The 21,083-nt window shown below is 42.3% G+C and overlaps 1 protein-coding gene across 1 annotated transcript; it reads left to right on the top strand.

Annotated features, from left to right (window-relative positions):
• Positions 1-434: 434 nt before the first annotated feature.
• COX7C (cytochrome c oxidase subunit 7C) lies at positions 435-4,108 on the top strand. The gene is made up of 3 exons (XM_083404483.1): positions 435-614; positions 2,772-2,902; positions 4,001-4,108. Exons 1-2 carry the CDS (start codon positions 540-542, stop codon positions 2,886-2,888), a joined length of 192 nt encoding a protein of 63 aa, XP_083260609.1. The 5' UTR covers positions 435-539; the 3' UTR covers positions 2,889-2,902; positions 4,001-4,108.
• Positions 4,109-21,083: the final 16,975 nt, after the last annotated feature.

Raw genomic sequence — 21,083 nt, 5'->3', positions numbered from 1 at the left:
ATACGATAAACCCATAAACAACGACGACACTTTTATTAATAATAGTATGCATCTGTCACAAGTTAAGCGCATCAAGGCAGCTTCGCCCTGCAAGCGAAGAAGCACGTGGAGCTGCCAAGGGTCTCCGTGCTCGCCGCTCTCTCAGCGCCACGTGTCGGGCAGTGTCTCTCCCACTCCAACCGGAGAGTTATCGCAGGGGCGCTTGTTTTGAAGGCTTCCCGCCGCCCCCCGCCGCCTTTCAGCCTAAGCATAATGAACGGGACCCTTGACGCTTCTGCTCCCGCATACGGGGCGTGAGACCGCGAGCCTGCCGCGTCGCTCCGCCCTTCCCTCAGCGCCGCCCAGCCCGCGGGAACTACAACTCCCATGATGCTTCGAGGTTTCCTACCCGCTTCGGCCTCCGTGATTCCGCTTTTCCCATAAGGCACTGGGCCTGGTGACCCCCGCCAAGCCGCGAAGGTCGTGTTCAGGGAAGAGGCAGCCAGTTTCCGCACAGGTTCCCTCCGCTGCCGGTTGTGCGTGCTCGTCCTCCCGGCGCCATGTTGGGTGTCAGCGTCCGCCGGTTCGCCACCTCGGCCATTCGCCGTTCGCATTATGAGGAGGGGCCTGGAAAGGTAAGACGGGGCAGGGGAGAAAGGGGAGGTTAGGGCTCCCCCCCCCCGCAATTTCCTCCTTGGGCCTGGCCGGGCCGGGCCCAGGGGAGCTTCCCGGGAGGTATCTGCCCGCCATGCTGGGGTATTTGCGCCTCTTGGGGTCTTGGGGGTGCTTCTTGGTTGGCGCTTGGACTTGAGGAGGCTGGGGGGGGGGTCCTTGAGGGAGGGGTGCTGATTCCCCTCCCTTCCATCCCAATCTCTCTAGCGAAGAGATTATTTTTCATTCGTTTTCTCGGAGGTCATATAGCAATCCGTTCCCCAGCCGTTGCTCTTCCACTAGGACCTTGCTTCGCCCTACAGCTGCTTACAACAACAACACATTATTATTATTATTATTATTATTATTATTATTATTATTATTGGTATTATTTGTACCTCGCCCATTTGACTGAACCTAACCCTGAAGTTCAGGGCAGGCGATTGGCAGCGGCGACCTCCCCCCCCCCCCCCGAAAAAAAGAAAGCTAAACAACTAAAGGGTGATCGTTCAAAAAAAAGAGCAAAAGCTCAACAGTAACTTCCCTCTAAAAAGAAAGCTAAACAACTGAAAACTGACCCCCCCCCCCAAAAAAAGCTCAAAAGCTTAGGCTAACTTCCCTCTAAAAATCTGAACAACTGAAGGGCAATCTCTGCCAAAAAAAAGCCCATCTTAATAAATACTAATTTCTTAAATTGGGGTTAAAAAAAAGAAGAGTACAGTGGTACCTCGTGTTACATACACTTCAGGTTACAGACTCCTCGGTTTAAGAACTTTGCTTCAGGGTGAGAACAGAAACCGTGCTCCGGCGGCAGCAGGAGGCCCCATTAGCTAAAGTGGTGCTTCAGGTTAAGAACGGACCTCCGGGGAAAATTAAGTACTTAACCCGAGGTACCACTGTAATGCTATACGTGGGGGCGGAAATACAAGCAAATTTTTCACCAGTAAGGAAAATGGCTTCATGTAGGCTACGGGCTGCAGCCTTCATTGCATGAGGCAAATGCATTGTACAAAATGGGAGGTATGCTAGCATGGATCGAAAGCAGTGGTTCCCATTTGGTGGTCCTCGGACCCCAGAGGGTCCATCGTAGGATTCACGTAACAAAAACTACAACAGGGATATCAAAAATTTCAAAAGTAGGGGATCTGTGGCTCGGCTTTTGAAAAACAGGGGGGTCTGCAGTGCTTAGCTAATATGAAACCACTGGTCTAAAGGGGCACTTTAGTTGGGATTTCTGATAGAGTACCCTGGTTTCATACCTGAAACGTCTTGAAAATCTCACTAGTTTCAAAATAGTACTGCACTTTATCACAGGGGAGAAGGTTACGGGTTGAGAAACTTCTGACAGTACATTCCACTGGTGCACATAGAATTGAAGAGTTGAAAGGTACAGCAAAGTTCATTTAGTCCAACTCTCTCCCATACAGGAATCATTTTCCTAACATGGAGCTGAAACCCACAACCCTGAGTCTCATGCTGTATGAACTGAGCTATCTCAACATTGTGGAGTTTTCCTATTAGATCCCATTATTGACATTGAACTCAGTGCATCACTTTGTGGGCTTTAAGCACTGACATAGTACAATATTCTTGCTAATGCCACATGATTCTCTCTCCTTGGCTGCTAAGTTTCCAGTGGTACAAATGATGAGAACATAACAGTATGAATAATGATGATACTGTAAACGCTTTCTGATGTACCTAGTCCTCTTCGTGAATTCCATTAAAGAAGAAGTTGCCAGAAGATCATTTGGGAGGGAAGCAAAATGGTGATATTGCAATAATGCCATAAAAATACAATTAGATCATGATCTTAGTCTCACCTATGATTAATCACTGTTTACGCCTTTATACTCTTTTAAGAGTCAAGCAAATGAATACCCTGATGGAAGCCTGGCTCAAATTGTACATGAAGTCTTCCCATATGCAGGGCAAAAATCTGTCTTGGTACCAATACTCCCACATTTTTAAAAAATGGCTGAATGCACATTGAGTACAGTTAGATGATAATGACTGGGATCAGAGCAATTAAGTCTTTAAATTTCTTCACTTTTTCTAGGATTTGGCTAAATTAGCCTTTGCACATATTAATAACTTGCTACCACCGCTATAAAAGAACTTCAAAATTCTTGTCTCTCCAGAACCTCCCTTTTTCTGTGGAAAACAAATGGCGATTATTGGCAATGATGGCAGCCTTCTTTGGAAGTGGATTTGCTGCTCCTTTTATTGTAGTAAGGCACCAGCTGCTCAAGAAGTGAACATACAATAATGGGTAATTGCTACTATTTGTCTTACATCTCTCTAAGTTTGTTATTGTGTGCCAGTGGATTGTAACAGAACTATACATACACTACGAATTTTTGTTTTAATACTAAATGTTTGTTTGCTGGTGAAGAAATACAGATATTACTGTGTTTGAGTGGTAGGTACTTTTCCTGTGAGTAGTTAAAATTCTGGGTACTGCAGTTAGAGCAAGTTGCACACATATAAATTGCCTTTGATTAAATCTAGATTTGAATTGGCATCAAAAAATTAAGGTGGGAGCCCTCATTTAAAGGCACTAGCAAAATATTTAAGCTTGTCAACTTCATAGCAGTTTGATCTCTGCTGTTGAGCTGAAAAGTACTTAAGCGAAAGGTGTTGCATCTTAACAGCTAGATCCTGAACCAGCTCTCTACCATTATGTACCAGTGATGGGCCTGATATGTGCACCTTCACTGGGAATTGGCGTAGTATAGTGGCATTTTTACCTGTTTCCCCATACTCTCCACCACCTTCTGTGCTGGTGATCATGGATGGCAGGTTTGTAGATGCAGCAGCGGCTATGCCATTTCTTTAAGCCGCACTGTTGCTGGCCAGGGGTTTGGAATGCCCTCCCCTCTTAATTGTTTAAAGTATAACACCTGCACAAAATAGTTTAAAAGCTCTTCAGACACAATAAAGGCATTTCAAGATTGTGGCATATATAATAATAAAAGGAACTTCTATAAAACAATAGCAGCGGCATGGGTCATTGTTGGACCATCTGCATGCACAAGATCCTGGATCCAGCCTTCAGAATTTCCAGTTGAAATGATATTGATTATCAATTAATGGGAAAGATCTCTCCCTGGAATTTGGCAAACTGCTGTTAGTCAGGGAAGACAGTAGTGGACCAGACGGATAAGTATTCTGAGCTAGTACAAAACAGCTTCCAATGTCCACATCAGATCTAATTTCACAGTGTTCAGTGAAATGTTAATGCATAAGTCTGATCTGTATGTAATGATGCCTTTGGAGTATACTTCACAATTTGATTTAATTTAATTCACTGTAAGGTATAAAGAAAGGCTTTTGGTCTGTTTGCCTGACTTATTTATTTCTCTTTCAGAATGAAGATGGAAGTTTATCTAGAGTACAACTTTCTTTTCTGAAAGAAAGCATACAACTAAGACTAATCACACTGGATGTGTTTGTAAATAAAAATTAAATCTGAAAATAGAGTGTGGGCTTTTATTTCTGCCTGCTGCTCAGTTATTGAAATCCACAATGCAGAATCATTCCATCCTCATTGAAAATGGAGATGGGACTTTTACATTTTGCTTTAATTCAGTCTGTTTGGTTCTTCATACACAACACCTTTCAGTTTCTCTATAATATGCAATTACTGGTATAAATCTGGGAAACTTGAGTTTTTCACTGAGGGGATGGTGTTCTATTTGAGGGTGTTATCAGTGACCCAGCTCCCATTGATAGGGATCCAGCTGTGGGCAATGTTGTTGCAGGGGGACTACTTTTTCTCTTGCACTCAGTGTTGGTATGCCACTCCCAACTGTAGAAAGCAGCATGGTTTGCTCCTAGAGAAAGTATTGGTCTGCAATCCTAAGCATTCTTAATAAGAAACAGTTACATTTTAAACTGGAATTCCTATACTTTAGACTATTATTGGGGGTGGAAGTCCTCAGACAGAATTCGGTTTTTTACTGCAGCCCTGAGGTCCACCAACCTAGACTCATGTTTCAAAACAGTGACTCCGGTAAAACATGCTAAGAAATAAGTAACCGGATGCCTCTGAATGCATGCTAAATTCAAGAAGTCGTCATTGGTACCAGAACTAATCTTCCTGCCCAAATCCATTTCTAGTTTTACTACAAACATTCTTTTTCCAACAGTTTTTTTTTTCTTATTTTTAAGGTGGGGAGCTTTTTGCATGTGAGTGTGGCAACCATGTGTTCCATCTGCTTTCTGGCCCACTAATTGTTAAATTTAAAGGCAAGTGATCTGCAGTGATAACCAACTAAGCCAAACCTGGACTAGATCCACTGAAATCAATGGACTTGGCTGCAAAGGGTCTATCCTGAGTATGATTTCTCATTGGCTATCCCCCTTAGAAATGACTAAGCAACCCTTCACAAGCAGTTTTTGTCTTAAGAATTTTTACAAGTGCCTTGCTGGATCAGATAGGCCTTGTAGTCAAGTGTAATTTACGAGAAATGTCTCAACAGATGGGCCACCAGAAATTAACTGTTATACTACTGGTGTCTTAGCTACATTCTGAACATAACAATCTGCTTGATTAGTGATGTGAGGTGAGAATATCCTCCACAAACTAAATTCTAATGTAAGAACCAGTTTTACAACCCACATTTAAAAAATCTAGTAAATGATAATTCAAGCTGTGGTATGCCAGTGTTAAGTAATGAATAATGATTTTTTTTATCCAGTTACATTAATGTGTCATTCCCCATTTGCAGTTCTGAAATGTGAGCTACAGAAACATTTTTTAGTTTTAAAAATGTTTAATGGGATGAACATTTGTATTTGTATCTCAACTATATGTAATAGCCTTTTTTCTATTTTGGTGTGGCCTTATTCTTAGCAATTTTACACCCTTGGCCATACTGTGTGATTTTTTTTACAGAAAGTAGCTTTAATGCCTAATCACTTAAAAGTACCTAGACCTGTACAAATATGTGTAACAGTATGTGAGGTGGCCTTGATTTAAACAGTTGATGTTTCTATATTATTATTTAGTGCCAGTAACTGGTATACTATATGTCTATTAACTAATTATATAATTTTCAATGCATTAAAATGATATACTTTTCAATGCATTAAAATGACTATTCTCCTATTTTAAATGAAAATTATCTAATTTTCTCATTAATTGAGAATATTATCCAAAAGATTATTCTTGAGAATTTAATATCACTATGCTTGATCAGACCAATGGCCCAACTGTTCTCACATGGGATCATTCTTGTCTCTTTCCAGTAGCTGGTATTCGGGAGCAGTACTGCCTCTTAACTGGAGGCAGAACAAAGCCATCATGACTAATAGCCATTGATAGCCTTGTCTTCAAGGAATTTGATCCTCTTTCAGAAGCCACCCAAGTTGGTAGCCATCGCTGCCCTCCTGTGAGAGCAAGTTCCATAGTTTTAACTGCTGCATGCAAAATGTGCTTTCTTGTGCCTGCATCTTATACATCCTGGCACCATTGTTCATACTGGGCACAAAACTTAACATTTTAAGTCCTTTGTATTTTGTGTTCTCGCCCAGTAGAAAGCAGATGGGATAATTATGTAAAACTCTCCATTAACGCCTTAGTATGGTTGCAGTTTGTAACTAGATACTACAGAGAGTCATCCATTACCTACATGCTGAGATGCAACACAAACGAGTAGGAATACTTGTTCAAAGAGGGAGGCTTTTTACATTTGGCCAAATAAGCTACAGATTTCTATTTACCGGTAAACATAAATTTCACATAACACTACTGTTAATACCCAGAATGAGCAGTAATAAAATACAATAAAAATGATAGCTCAGTTGGTTCGAGTGCGGTGCTGCCCAGAGTGGCTGGGAAAACCCAGCCAGATGGGTGGGGTATAAATAATATAACACCAAAGTTGTAGGTTCAATCCCCATGCAGGACAGTTGCATAGTCCTGCATTACAGGGAGTTGGATTAGATCAGTGGTTCCCAACCTTTTTTTGGCCATGCCCCACCTAAGCATCTCTAAAATCTTGACACGCCCCCCCCCTCCAGTTACATATTATTCAAAAAGTGAACTATAGTGGTACCTCGGGTTAAGTACTTAATTCGTTCCAGAGGTCTGTTCTTAACCTGAAACTGTTCTTAACCTGAAGCACCACTTTAGATAATGGGGCCTCCTGTTGCTACCATGCTGCCAGAGCACAATTTCTGTTCTCATCCTGAAGGAAAGTTCTTAACGGAGGTACTATTTCTGGGTTAGCGGAGTCTGTAACCTGAAGCGTATGTAATCCGAGGTACCACTGTATTTACGTGGAGGAAGCCTAAAAGGCCATCCACTGTTAACTTATTCTCAAATTGCCCCCCCCCAAAAAAAATCAAATTGCCCCCCGTGGGGCGTCTGCCCCACATTGGGAACCACGGGGTTACATGATCCTCAAGTTCCCTTCCACCCCATGATTCTGTGATTCTATAGTAAAATATTATCCACTCCTTAAGGAAGGAAAACTGTGTCCCAAAACAGTTCAGCTAAAGAATCCTGATTATCGCCAAGTAGATGGGGTGGAGATGTTGTTTGCCATGGCTCTGTGGCATGACTGCTAACAAACCATTCTCTCTCAACCTCTTTGTTTTGAGTGTCTAAAATGGGCTAAAAGCGTGGTAACCTGTTGTTGGGTTGTCGAGAGGGTGTAAATATTGCTACCAGCAGTGAACCTTCAAGAGAGCACGATATTCAGAAATAAATATGACCAACAACACTGAATGAACAAATGAGACTGGGTGACAGTTTTTCATGTGTTCACTGGCAAGAAGCTGATTTGGGGACAATTAATGGTCTGCACAAGCACCCAACGCTAAACTAATCAGTTCAGCTTCTGAGCAGTACATGGCAGGAATTCTGCTTGTTTATTATTTTTTATGACTTGCAATGAATGTCGATTCTGAAAAGCTCTTTAAATCATCCTCGTGGCACATGATAAGTCAGGAAGGAGCGACCTTTTCCCAGAGCAGCATTTTCCCTGCTTATGGTTTCCCAAATACTGATAAAGTTCTGTGAGTACAACACAAAGTGCCAGATTCATCATACTGAAATGATGGCTAATGTGCAATGGCACATAAGCTATATCACTCATAATTGTTTGTGCATTCCTGCAAATGCCAAGAAAATCAAACATCTGTCATGCCAGATGAGGGAACGCGACTCATTTACCACACTTAGCACTCCACTCATCCCGGAAAAGGTCACTTGGACATGAACAAGCTGTATGTGGTTAAGCAGAGTAAAAAATGATAGCATACATCTCCCAAGGCATGTAGATGGAATTGGTGGCTCTAGCAATATTAATATGGTTATTCACCTTCAAGGAAATTGTTTTTGTTTTTTAAATGTATACAAAATTATGAGGTCTACATGGCTTATTCTGGAAAGTCAAAGCTTTCTAAAAGCTTGGTGTGTGAAATACTAACAACTGGATTTTACAATTGACATATATAGGCAGAGTTAACCCCCTGAATTTAATGCTGCTTATGCACAGAAAAAGGTGCATTGTAAGTTGCTTTAAACATCTTAAAACTTCACAATCAGTGTTATTTTAAGTGCTAGACATTTTTGCTACAATTTTTACTCTAGGCAAACTTTGCTATAGGATGCAATTGATAAAACAAACAGAGGTCAAAAACAGCAATACTGGGGTAAATGAAGACAAGGCCTACTTGGTGGTGGTGGCTCCCCAGTAACTGAATAATAAGAATAATAATGTTATTACTTGTACCCCACCCATCTGGCTGGGTTTCTCCAGCCACTCTGGCTGGCTTACAGCATATCTAAAAACATAATAAAAACATCAAGCATTAAAAACCTCCCGATACAGGGCTGCCTTCAGATGTCTTCTAAAAGTTGTGTAATTATTTATCTCCTTGACATCTGAAGGGAGGGCTTTCCACAGGGAGGGTGCCACTACCAAGAAGGCCTTTTGCTCTCTTGAATGCCCTCAAGAGGTTCATGTTGTGCCTTCTTACAGTCTTTTTGGCACCACGTGCAGGCCATTACAGCTTTTAAACTGTGAATTTCAGGGTCGATTGATTTTCAGAGCTGTTGCCTATAGGGTGCCCATGTGCCCTACTTTACAAAATAAAGTTTGAAGAACCCAAGTCTGGTTTCAAAATGAAGAACCCTAAGAAGGGAGAGGGCCTTGAAGTTGCCCAATGCTAGCCAGTACCTGGGCAGAAGACACATACATACCTACATCATTTTAGTTGTATGCCGCCTTTCCGTAGTCAAAACCATGCTCAAGGTGGCTTGCAACATGAAAAAACACGTAGTTACGAACCTAACAAAGGTAGTCATAAAAAATAAATAAAACATCAAAAAGTACACAATCAAATGGAAGAATTTCTACAAGATCTATAAACGATATGCAAAAAATTAATATCAATAACAGCAACAACCCCCCTCCCCCCAAAAAACGATATGCCAGCGTCCCCTTTTGCATTTCTTTATGATTATGTATTTTTTCCTTTTTGGCAATGTGTATGTTTTTAGTAACACTATTTCACTGTGCTATTCTCGGTTGATTGTCTGTTGCTGCTAGATTCGGTTTACTTTTTATTATTCTATATTATTATACCTCAGACTTCCATTCTTCGTAAGCCTCCCAGAGAACATTGCTATTTGGTGGCATAAAATGCTGCAATAAATGAAACATGCTTGAATCATTGCATCAGCTACCCATCTATTCCCTGCTCTTATTGCATTGTGTCCTGAATTTTGCTGTCCCTGTGTTGGAGAGTATGCAGTAGCTGAAGTTTCTGGACCAGGATCCCAAACTGGGATTCAAGGCAGCTTCCAGCATTTAAAAGCATTGTTATAAAATGCAAAGGAATGAAAACAAAGGAATGTGATCCTCTTCTGAGGCCCTTCTTCATGTGTCTCCTCCATGAGAGGTCCAGAGGACGGCAATCATAGAATCATAGAATCATAGAGTTGGAAGAGACCACAAGGGCCATCGAGTCCAACCCCCTGCCAAGCAGGAAACACCATCAGAGCACTCCTGACATATGGTTGTCAAGCCTCTGCTTAAAGACTTCCAAAGAAGGAGACTCCACCACACTCCTTGGCAGCAAATTCCACTGTCGAACAGCTCTTACTGTCAGGAAGTTCTTCCTAATGTTTAGGTGGAATCTTCTTTCTTGTAGTTTGGATCCATTGCTTCGTGTCCGTTTCTCTGGAGCAGCAGAAAACAACCTTTCTCCCTCCTCTATGTGACATCTTTTTATATATTTGAACATGGCTATCATATCACCCCTTAACCTCCTCTTCTCCAGGCTAAACATGCCCAGCTCCCTTAGCCGTTCCTCATAAGGCAATGAAGGAAAGGACCTTCTCTGCACTGGCTCCCTGCTTGTGGAATGCTCTCCCCAGGGGGGCTTGCCTGGCACCTTCATTACATATCTTTAGGTGCCAGGCAAATACATTTCTCTACAACCAGGCTTTTGGCTAATTGACATTCAGTGACCTTTTAAATGTGTTTGTGGAAAGAGGGGTTATTGGCTTGGCTTATTCTGTACAGTGGTACCATGGGTTACAGACGCTTCAGGTTACAGACTCCACTAACCTAGAAATAGTACCTCAAGTTAAGAACTTTGCTTCAGGATGAGAACACAAATTGTGCGGTGGTGGCACAGCAGCAACGGGAGGCCCTATTAGCTAAAATGGTACCTCAGGTTAAGAACAGTTTCAGCTTAAGAACGGACCTCCAGAGTGAATTAAGTTCTTAACCCGAGGTACCACTGTATTCTGTTTTCTCATTTTATATTTTTATGCTGTGAACATCATATCCTCCAACATTTCTCCGATGAAAATAGGAAAGTCCCATTCCATAAAGATAATTTGACTATTTATACACCACTCAGCTTACTGGGTTGCCCCAGCTACTCTGGGCAGCTTCCAACATGTATAAAAACATAATGTGACATTAAACATAAAAAAAAACCCCTTCCCTATACAGGATTGCCTTCAAACAGCTTGGGGGTCGGATAGCTCCATACCCTCCAACATTTCTCCAATGAAAATAGGGAGGTCCTAAGAAAAAGTGGGACATTCCAGGATCAAAAAGCACTGAGAACCAGCAATTAAAATACAGTTTGTCCTGACAGCAGCCCAGTGATTGGCATGGTCTGAACCTTAGATTTCAAAGGCCTGTGCTTTATTGCAAATTCCAGGCACAACTGGGCCATGAATGATTTTTTTCTTAATCCCCAATATGTGCAATAACAATTTAGATGTCAGTTTGGCCAGGTATTTTGTAACTCGGTGGTCTTTAACTGCTCCTTCAAAACCTTTTGAAACTTCTTTCTGGTATGCACACCAAACTGCTTCACAGTCGCAAGTGAGAAGAATAATTATATGTGATTGTGCTGAGCTTTTGTCATCCCCGCAGGCTCCCAAAACACTCGGCATGCTGTGAATTTCGTTTGTCAGTTCCTAGGCCCAGAATGTGCAATTTTAAGATTTTGTGGGACATTTTGGAATTTCCATAATTTAACAGACCATTCGCCCATTAAATTCTGCAGAGCTCTGATGCTCAGGTGTGGAGTTGGGGGTAAAGAAAATGAGCTTAAAATAAGTATGATTAAAATAAGCCATGGCTTAACATGATGTGCAAACCTAGCCATCGTATAGCCTGCCGTGGGCTTGACAGCTCTCCTGTTCTTGAAGTCTCAGGCAGCCAGCAAAAATAGCTTTATTGATCTCCCGGTGAGCTGCCATATATGGCTGATGGGATGTGTTCAGCTTCATGAGCTGCAAGTTGTGCAGGTCTAATGTACAGATTTTCTGTTTATCTCTCCTTGTTTGAGAGGGCCTGGTAATAGCTGCTTGTTCTTCTTATTGTTTTGTTTTGCTTTTCTTCTCCCTTCCGCTTTCCTCACAGTGGGGGAGTTAATTGGTTTAGCAGAAAGTTCCTTGCGATGCTCCCAATGCGATCAAATGAGCAAAGGAATAAAAGGACAAACAGAGAGGATGGTGCAGCTGGCAATGGCAACATCTCATTGAGCTATCACATAACAGAACACTCAAAATAAAAAATATAGCAGCCTTTTGCAACACTAGTGAGCAAATAGGAAGCAGGAGGTGGAACCTATAATATGACCTCACGGTATTTTTGCAACATCCCTAGACGTGCCGTGCCTGGGACAGGTGGCTTAAAGACTTAATAGAGGCCTGCAGCCAACTCTGACTAATAAATTCCAGCACACACAACTCTCCCCTTAGCTTCAAATCAGTGGATTTGAGAAGAATCTCTCCACCCGCTGTGCCTCTCCCTCAGTAATGCATGCTCTCTCTGTCATCTGCTCTTCCTCCACTTGTCTCTCAGCTCCCTCTCAATTATCCTCGGCTTCCCATTCTCCATGCATGCTCCCTGAACCCTTCTCCCTGGGGGGTTGGACGGATACCTATAAAAGATGCTGCAATAGTAGATTTCCTGCATTAGCAAGGGATAGAACTACTTGATGTCTGAAGTCCCCTTCCAGCTCAACAATTCTGTGGACAATGGCGTGTCTCAGCACTAAGCCGGTGCTGATTTGGGAGGAAGTAAAACTTTGTTAATGTACCTCCTTTTAGCTCAAAGCAGTGTATACTTGTCACCATGGCAATGTGGTCGCTCACTACCATTTACAACTGCTGTGGTTCATACAATAAGGTAAAAAGGTAAAGGACCCCTGGACAGAAGTCCAGTCAAAGGGTTGCGGCCCTCATCTCGTTTTCAGGCCGAGGGAGCTGGGGTTTGTCCAGACACCTTTCTGGCCAGCATGTGGCCAGCATGACTAAACTGCTTCTGGCGCAATGGAACACCATGATGGAAACCAGAGCGCACGGAAACGCCGTTTACCTTCTCGCCGGAGTGGTTCCTATTTATCTACTTGCACTTTTTGGCATGCTTTCGAACTGCTAGGTTGGCAGGAGCAGTGACCGAGCAACAGGAGCTCACCCCATCATGGGGATTCGAACAGCTGACCTTCTGATCAGCAAGCCCAAGAGGCTCAGTGGTTTAGACCACAATACTGCCACCTTCATAAGGTACAACCAGTCCAAGTAACCAAGCCAATGCCTCCGATCACAAAGCAGTAGCTGCTCCTCTCTCTTCCGTAACTGAGATAGCCAGGCCAGTCACTCCTTGCTTTGTTGCCAGGCGCATAGACTGGCCTAGTTTGTATGTCACTTTAAACCAGTATGGTTTAAAGCTGAACCTACAGCTTGTGGATGCACGGGGTGAAAATCGAGGCAACTTTGGTTCTTCCCTGCTCTTGCTGCTGCCACACTGTCAGGAACCAAGTCATGGTTTAGCTTTGCAGTACATCTCCAAACCTAGGCAGACCATGAACTGTATCCAAGCTTCATGCTTCACATACCGCCTGTCAGAGGTGTGAGTTGTGCCCAGCTTTGGGCATGACATCACACATGCGTTGCTGCCCCAATGCAGACTTGGCCTGCCACGTCCCACCCACTCATCACCCAGTGCCTAACCTGTGAGGTAGCTTAGGCCAGGAGTGAGCCTCATGACCGTGTGGGAATTTGAACCCTGGTCTCCCAGGCCCTAGTCCTGCATTACACCAAAATATGCAGGGCCATTGTGTTCCAGATGCACACAAAAAAGAGCTGGTCCTCCCGGCTAATAAAATAATGTTCTTTTTAATCACACTTTTGCATCATTACTTCCATATTTTTGAACATATGAAGTGATACACAATTATTACCTTGTTTCCCTTTGATTTATTTGGCCTGATGCCTCTTTACTTAGCTATTGTTAAAATAAACTAGACTACATGGGTCATTTATGATGTGATTTAATAAGATGCCTTTTACAGGCATCTACCCTGCAGGGAGACATATAGCTTGCAAGCACCTTGTGAAAAGCGCTCCCCCCTCCCCACTTTTCATTCTTTATTTTCTTTCCTGGGATTCTGCATAAGAGGCAATTTAAAGCTACAGTGAACACGCCATTATTAAAGGACAATCTACTCAAAAAGAGCTTCATACCCTAGGAGAGAAAATGACAATCACGTGCCAAAATGAGGGAGGTCATGACTGCAAGCCTGGCTGCTTCCTAACCTTCTGTGAAAATTGCCATGCAAATTGTGCCATGATTCCCCCTCTCCCATTTTTCAAACAGTAAATATTTATTCCATTGCAGCAAAAATGATGTGCCCACAAAGTGACATAAATCTGGAAAAAAGCAGTGACAAGAGCCACCTGGAAACTGGTTTTCCGGATACTTTCCCCCTCCCCACTCAGGCTTCATAAATGCTTGCAGAAAAAGTATCTGCAAGGTATTTTATATATAGAAATTTAGCGTTTGAAGCCATAAATAGCTTTAAAGTGTAGCTAGAAATTGTTAGGATTCGCTATTCAAAGATCAGAGGCGGTTTTAGGGTAGTGTGACTGGTACATGAGAGACGGGGAGGGGGTGCCAAATTTTGTGTGGCACAGGACACCGGTGAAATCTGAGAGCTGAAAGGTTGCCACTGCAAAGATGAATATGTCCAACAGTTAAGGGCTCCTCTAGGTGACCTATTTATTGAGCATTCATCTTGATTTGCTCGCACAAAGCTTATGCAGAGGTTAGACTACGCCTTGTCTTTATTGAACCTGTTTTGTTTACAGGATGCTTATATGGCAATGAGCATTAAGCCTGTTTTGCTTGCAAGGTGTTTATATGTTCCCCTATTAATCATTTGTTCATTCTACACTTTTCAGTGCATTTCCCCATCAGTTTCATAACAGCAAAAGTCAATTTTTTAAAAAAATGGATAGCTGAACTTGGGCAATACGTAGATATTATATTAAACCAGAGAATAATATTAAAGAAACATCCTTCTTCCATCTATCAGAGAATTTGTGGTTGAGACCTAACAAGAGTGAAGCCCGAAAAGAGCTGCTGAGAAACAAGAGGTATCAGCATGCTTGGGTGAGCCCTGAGGTGCAAGCAGTGCCGGATTTACGCATAAGCTAAACAAGCTATAGTTTAGGGCCCTACTCTCTTGGGGGCCCCAAACAAATTTAAAAGGGGAAAAAACTGGATGTACATTTCCAAAATATAAGATAAAAACAAATGAAATAAAACCTACATTCAGCAACAGTGTTTCGTGTTGTGTAGGCTCCTATTTGTTATGTGCAAAAGGCTTTAGATACCTTGTTGTTGACAAAGGACAGCTGGACATATAAAGGGCTCCATTACCTTCAGTAGCTTAGGGCCTTATCAAACCTAAATCCAGCCCTGAGTTGCAAGGCAATTTCTTAATTATACCCAGTGCTTTTTTTTCAGGGGGTACTCAAGGGTATGAAGAACCAGCACCTCCTTTTTTGTTGTTGTTAAAAAGTGTGGCACTTACTATAACAACTTCATGGTGAGTACTGGCACCTATTTATCTAGAAAAAAAGCACTGATTATACCCATAGTCTTGTTTACATAACAGTATATTGTCTACTGTCAGATCCACCCTTGATTAAAAACAAAAAACAAAAACACTTAGCATGGACTTTCTCACTCACAGAAGCATTAAGGCACTCATGATGAACACTAGAGGAAGGGTCTTTTCAGTTTGGTGGAATTCCCTCCCAAGGTATGTGCAATTGGCCCCATCAGTCCCAGACTGAACTATTTGCATCAACTATTTCCACTGAAAACATGCTCTATATTCCACTGAAAACATGCTCTATATTCAATTCATTTTACAGAAGTGGCTTTTACATCATTTGAAAGCTGAAGTATAATTTGGGAATCAGCCGTTAGGCACATGTCAGGAAAGTGAAATGAACTGCTGTGTGAATGCAGCCTTAAATTACCCAGCTGCACCTCTGCCCATGTAGGCTCTGTTCTAAAGTTTGAGTCAACACATGGAGGTCAGTGGTGGAGCCAATGGCCAAATTCTGCCTCTCCCTCTCTGCTTTCATTGCTACATGACTGAATGCTCGAACAGTCCATATGAGTTATCCAAAAGGAGTACATAAAACATGATCTGTTTGTTAATAACGTCTTCATCATCTCTCATTAGTCAGAGACTGTGGTGGAATCTACACACACACATATAAAAATAAACTCTGGAAATGCTTTTTTAAAAAAAACATTTTGAAAAATACAATTGCCACTGTATAGCTGAGTCCTATCTTAAAGGTGGTGTGGGGGATATTATTACGTAGTTTGTGCATTTCAGCAAAGATCCCATCTCATCAGTCACTGTAATTAGTAGATTAAAAACTCCCATCTGCTGCTTCGGTATTTTAATCCATCAGCAGGTTAGAGAAAAAGTACTGTCCTCTAGGATGGAAATAGGGATTGTATTTTATTATTTTGTTAAACGAACCCTAACTTGCAGCAGCAGTTCTGAAGGAAGGTAAGGCCAAAATTATCTCTGAAACAGCATACAAAAGATGATTTATGGGGAGTTAGTTTAATTTTAATAAAGTAATATAATCCCTGTTCCTTGCTTTATAGGTAGGATTTTGCCCTTCACTTATAGAAGAAACAGCTTCCTTCTGAGCTCTATTAACTGATAACATTTTTTCCCTACGCACAGACACGCTTGTTATAATTCTCTCTGGCTATGCACAGTTCACTAAACTAATGAGCTGTTTGAGGACCACATGCTTTTGGTATACTTTTTTTCCAAAGTATATGCTGGTAAAATTGTAAATAATACCACTAAAGCCCAAAAATGTGCAAACAGTATCCTGTCAGGTGTGCTTCTAGAAAGTATACCATAGTGCTAATGTACACTCTGTGGCTGATTGTCCTAGTGATATCATGTATCTTTTCTTAATACAAAGTATAACTTTGACACCAAGCCCCTGAGTTCATCCACAGGTTCCCTGTCTCTGATGGAGAGTTCTTCTGCTCCTCTCAGCTCATAACCATAGCTACTAAATGAGATCCTCCTTACTGAGGGTCCTGGTTGTGCGTGGGCCCCTAAGGCACCCCTGTTGGGAGAGTTGTTGCCTGGCGTGGCCCAAGCCTTAACCTTTGGGCCCCAGGATTGCGCCAGGCTGTTTGGGCCAATCGGGGCAGTTGGCGTGATTCCTGGGGCCTATAAAAGCGGCAGCATGGAGTAACTGGGGGTATTTGCATCACGCTGCCGAACACCCGCCCTCCCTCCCTCCCTAATTTTAGGTGCTGCTGCTTTGGCCTTGCTTTGGATTGGGTCGCCTGCTTTGGAGCAGGGGCTGGGTAGGAATTTTTTCCATTTGGCAGATTGGATGTAACCACTTGGTTTTTGCCAACACCCTTAGCAATCGTCACAACTTTGTAAGGTTTGGCGGTTAGGCATTGGCTTATTGAAGTGTGTGGGAGGGGAGGTGCGGCCATCACCTGCCCCTCCATGAATAAGGTTATTCCGGAAAAGGAATCTGGGGGTCCTGGATCTTGTCCAAAGTCCTCTTGAGGGGCTAGGGCCATGCCAGGACCACAGGAACCCTGGGGTGAGCTTCGGTTGGTCTTCATTGATGTTGCTTCCTCGTTTGGTGTTTACCCTTTCAGACTACCAGCCAGAGAGGCAGGAGTCAGTTATAGTCTGTTGCCAATGCCTAAGCCAACACCGCTCACTTTGCTGTAGTCAATAAAGTTGTGGCCTAAATTTTGCCCAATAATTTAAACTAAAATTACATGTCAGTGTGAAGTTATTTTCAGGGGAAGTGCTTGGGGGCCTTGAAGCACAACCATTACGGCTATGTTCTGCCTCCATGGTTGGAGGCAATATGCATCTGAATACCAGTTGTTAGAAACTATAGGAAGAGAGAGTGTTCTTGTGCTCAGGTCCTGCTTGCGGGTTGCCCACAGACATCTCTCTGGCCACTGTGAAAACAGGATGGTGGACAAGATGGGTCATAGGCCTGCTCCAGCAAGCACTTCTTATGTAGTTAGCAGCTGTGTCAGGTGGAGGTCAGCAAGGGGGAAAGAGCCTTTTTGTTATGATGGCAGTGTTACTGTTTGCAGGGACGTTGGCGATTTAAGACTGCTGTGGGAATGAGTGCCAATGAGCAAACCTCGCCCCTGATCCCACCAGTTCAATTTCTGCTTATAGAGAGTTCAGGGGGAAACGGTACATCTTAGCACAGACTGGCCACCCTGACGTTTTGGCAATATATAAATATAAGCCAATGTGATTGCTGTTTCTAAACAGCTTTAATGAACCTGCAAGTGCTGTGTCCTATCATCATAAAAAGTGGTGTGGGTTTTTTTTGGGGGGGGGGTAACTAAATCTACTCAAACAGTCTCATAAAGTTGTATCTGATCAAAGAGTCCATTTGGGGATGGGGGGAAAGAATCATCTGTTCCATTGTCCAATCCTGCAGCAGGACATCCTAGACTAGATGAAGCACTCAGAGAAGATTGTGTGGTCATGGGAGCAGTATAATTACAGCAGCAACAATGTGTGAATCATCAACATAGGGCTCCTCCAAATGAGCTGCTTATTGTGCATTTCATTCTGATTTGCTTATGCAAAGCTTACATGGAAGTTAGATGAACTCAGCTCTTTACTGAGCATTCATTCTGGTTTGTTTAGGGGACATTATATGACAATGAGCATTTATGCTGATTCATCCTGATTTGTTTGTGCTGAGGTTATCAATATTCTCATCAACTGATCATTATCCCACACTTTTTATTGCATTCCCCTGTCATTTTCCTAACTACAAAAAGGTAATTTTTTGTTGTTGCACTAGACTGCTTTAACCCACTTTAATTGTGACTTGAGAACCACATCCCTACAATTCTCTGTCAATCTGTCGATCCCTCTTCTCCAGAAACCCTGGGAATTGTAGCTCCGTGTGGGGACTAGGGAGTCTCCTATCAACTCTCTGAACAAATGCAGTTCCCAGAATTCTTCAGGGGAAGCCATGCCTGTTTAAAGTAGTATGATAGTGCTTTAGATGTATAGTGTGGAAGGGATCACAGAGAAGTGGCTTCTTAAAGTTGTACTCATAGCGTATCAAATGCACAAACTGTTGTTCAGCACTAAATTTCACTCAGCTTCTGGCTATAAATGCTGAACCTGACCCTCCATCCATTTATTTGTTTTAGACTTTTATATCTCACGTTTCCATCATTCAGTGCTCAAGGCAGTTTACATAAAATCATCCATACCAATCTCAGACATCTTTTATGGTAAATATTGCTACATACAGTTTATCTTTGGCAAGCTGCATTAAAAGAGCACTTACTGACTGTAGTATGGCAGTCCCTTTGTGATATTTACCTTTCCTTTTTGTGATTTTAAAATCTCAACACATTGTTTCCTATATACATGGAACCTGTGTCTGGAACAGATACATAATTGTTCTGAATGTTCAGGTGTGTTATTAAACAAGTCAATGGATCAGCAGTGGATCTCCTGGCTGAGTTCAGACTCCAGAATCCTTTTATTAATTTAGCAAGAAGTTACTGAGAGCTTTGCCATTGATTTGACCATGCTTGGTATCTCTTAAAACACATTTCTGCTGCTTGATTTGATTATTTGTGCTGAGAGAACTTGTTCTCTTTATTTCCCTCTCATTCTTAAAGCAGAACTACAGCAGCCATTTCCGTATTGTTTAAACCCACCCGAGAGTTTCAACTTATCAATTATCACCACTTTAATGGCTATATTTAAGTTTACACACAAGTTACACTGTAGTGCGGACACTGATACACTCATCTCCTGTGGGTGCATTAACATTGCAGGCTTTGTCACCTTATCTTGCTCCGTCACTTTATTAAAAGTTCTTTATGGGAAACTACTGTATATGTTAGCTGTCTTATAAGATTATATCTTGACTTTGCTTCATTTTCCAGTGATTTATTACACAGCAGAATAAATTCATAGTCTAAAACCGTCGCGTTTAGGAGATAATATTTTGTCAGCTCATATAGTTTTGCAAATGCTGCTTTTAGAGGTTGTGAATAATATTTTGAAAGGCACTTAAAAGTATGAAGGGAATGCTGGAACGATTGTATGGACTGCGTCCTCCTCTGACACACTTGTACAAATTGGGAAATGATATAAGGGAGGGCTATTTAGATAGCATTCCCTATTTAGCCACATTTTGTGGAGCGACCTTTTCCAACCTTGTGCTCTTTGGACAGTTTTGGACTACAATTCCATCATCCTTAACCATTGGCCCCATTGCCTTTGGCTAATAGGAGCCCTGCAACATCTTGAGGGCACCAAGTTTTGGAAGGCTGGTGTAGAGCAGTGGTCTTCAGATGGTAGGTCGGGATCCGCTACCTGGTCGGACACAATAGCAACACTACCACCATTCAAACATGTGGGGAAAGGTTAAGAAATGACTCCCCAGATGCATGTTTGGGTTAAATGTGGGTCTTGAAAAGGCAGAAGTCTATTGAGAGCATTTCCTGTTGTCCGGATCTACCAGGTCCTAGTGCCTGAGTCAGGTGAGGGTTCCTCAGAAGCAGACGGTGAGCCCCTTGCAACTCCACAACAAGCTGGAACTAGGAGTTGACACTCCCTTGTGAGAATACCAGATAAGCAGCTGTGAAAGAGACCTCACAGACCTCACTGAATCCATCGACTGCCATATGCCTGGGCTCTCACTACACTATACTACAGTTGTAGTATACTATAATACAATGTAGGGAGTCCCCAAACCTCTGAAGAGATGCAGTGGAGAGGGAATTGCCAGAAAACAGCTTCACTTTCCATTCAACTCCTCATATATATATATATATATATAAATATATATATATGCAGGTTTTGGTGTCCTCGGGTGTCTTCCCGTGTAAAAGTTGGGGTGTCTAGGCGACGTTTCGACGAGGTCTCACTCGTCATCTTCAGGCTGGTGCTTTCGGCTTCTTGTTACTGGAACAGAGCAGGATCTCAGTGTTTGAGTTCCTATAAATACTGTTGAGGAGGTGTGGTGTATAGCCTCCAATGTTCTGGGCAGAGAGGAGGTTCCCAGGCTAGTGTGCCTTTTCTTCTTTTGTTCCTTAATTACTTGAGGGATATCTTGAGTGATTTCTTGAGTGATTTCCTGAATCCCACTTAGGTGGGTCATTAGGTGTGGATTAGTTGCTAAAGCCTTCGTGTCTTGAACTCTTGAACTTTGTGAAGAGTTTTTCTGAGAAGATGGCTGTACTGCACTTGGTTGTGCTCTGGCTTGGCTTCGTGTATATACACACACACACACACACACACACACAATAATAATAATAATAATAATAATTTATTAGATTTATATACTGCCCACCCTGGGCCAGATTTAGGTTTGATGAGGCCCTAAGCTACTGAAGGTAACAGGGCCCTTTATATGTCCAGCTGTCCTTTGTCAACAACAAATTGTTGCTGTTTTTTGTGTTGAATATATGCTATATGGTAATTTATGGACCTAATAGCTATCTAAAGCAATTTGCACATAACAAAATATGTATTTTATCAAAGTACATACAGCTTTTTTCCCCATTAATTTTTTTTGGGGGGGCCCCCAAGAG

The sequence above is a fragment of the Podarcis tiliguerta genome (assembly GCF_965153285.1).
Source record: "Podarcis tiliguerta genome assembly, chromosome: 11".
In the NCBI taxonomy this organism is placed as follows: Eukaryota; Metazoa; Chordata; class Lepidosauria; order Squamata; family Lacertidae; genus Podarcis; species Podarcis tiliguerta.
This window is presented reverse-complemented; position numbering and strand designations above follow the sequence as displayed.

Bases quoted from the DNA above. Each gene is read 5' to 3' on its own strand.
- COX7C (XM_083404483.1), top strand. From the start codon at position 540: ATGTTGGGTGTCAGCGTCCGCCGGTTCGCCACCTCGGCCATTCGCCGT. The intron at 615-2,771 runs GTAAGACGGGGC...TTGTCTCTCCAG, and splicing joins ATGAGGAGGGGCCTGGAAAG to AACCTCCCTTTTTCTGTGGA.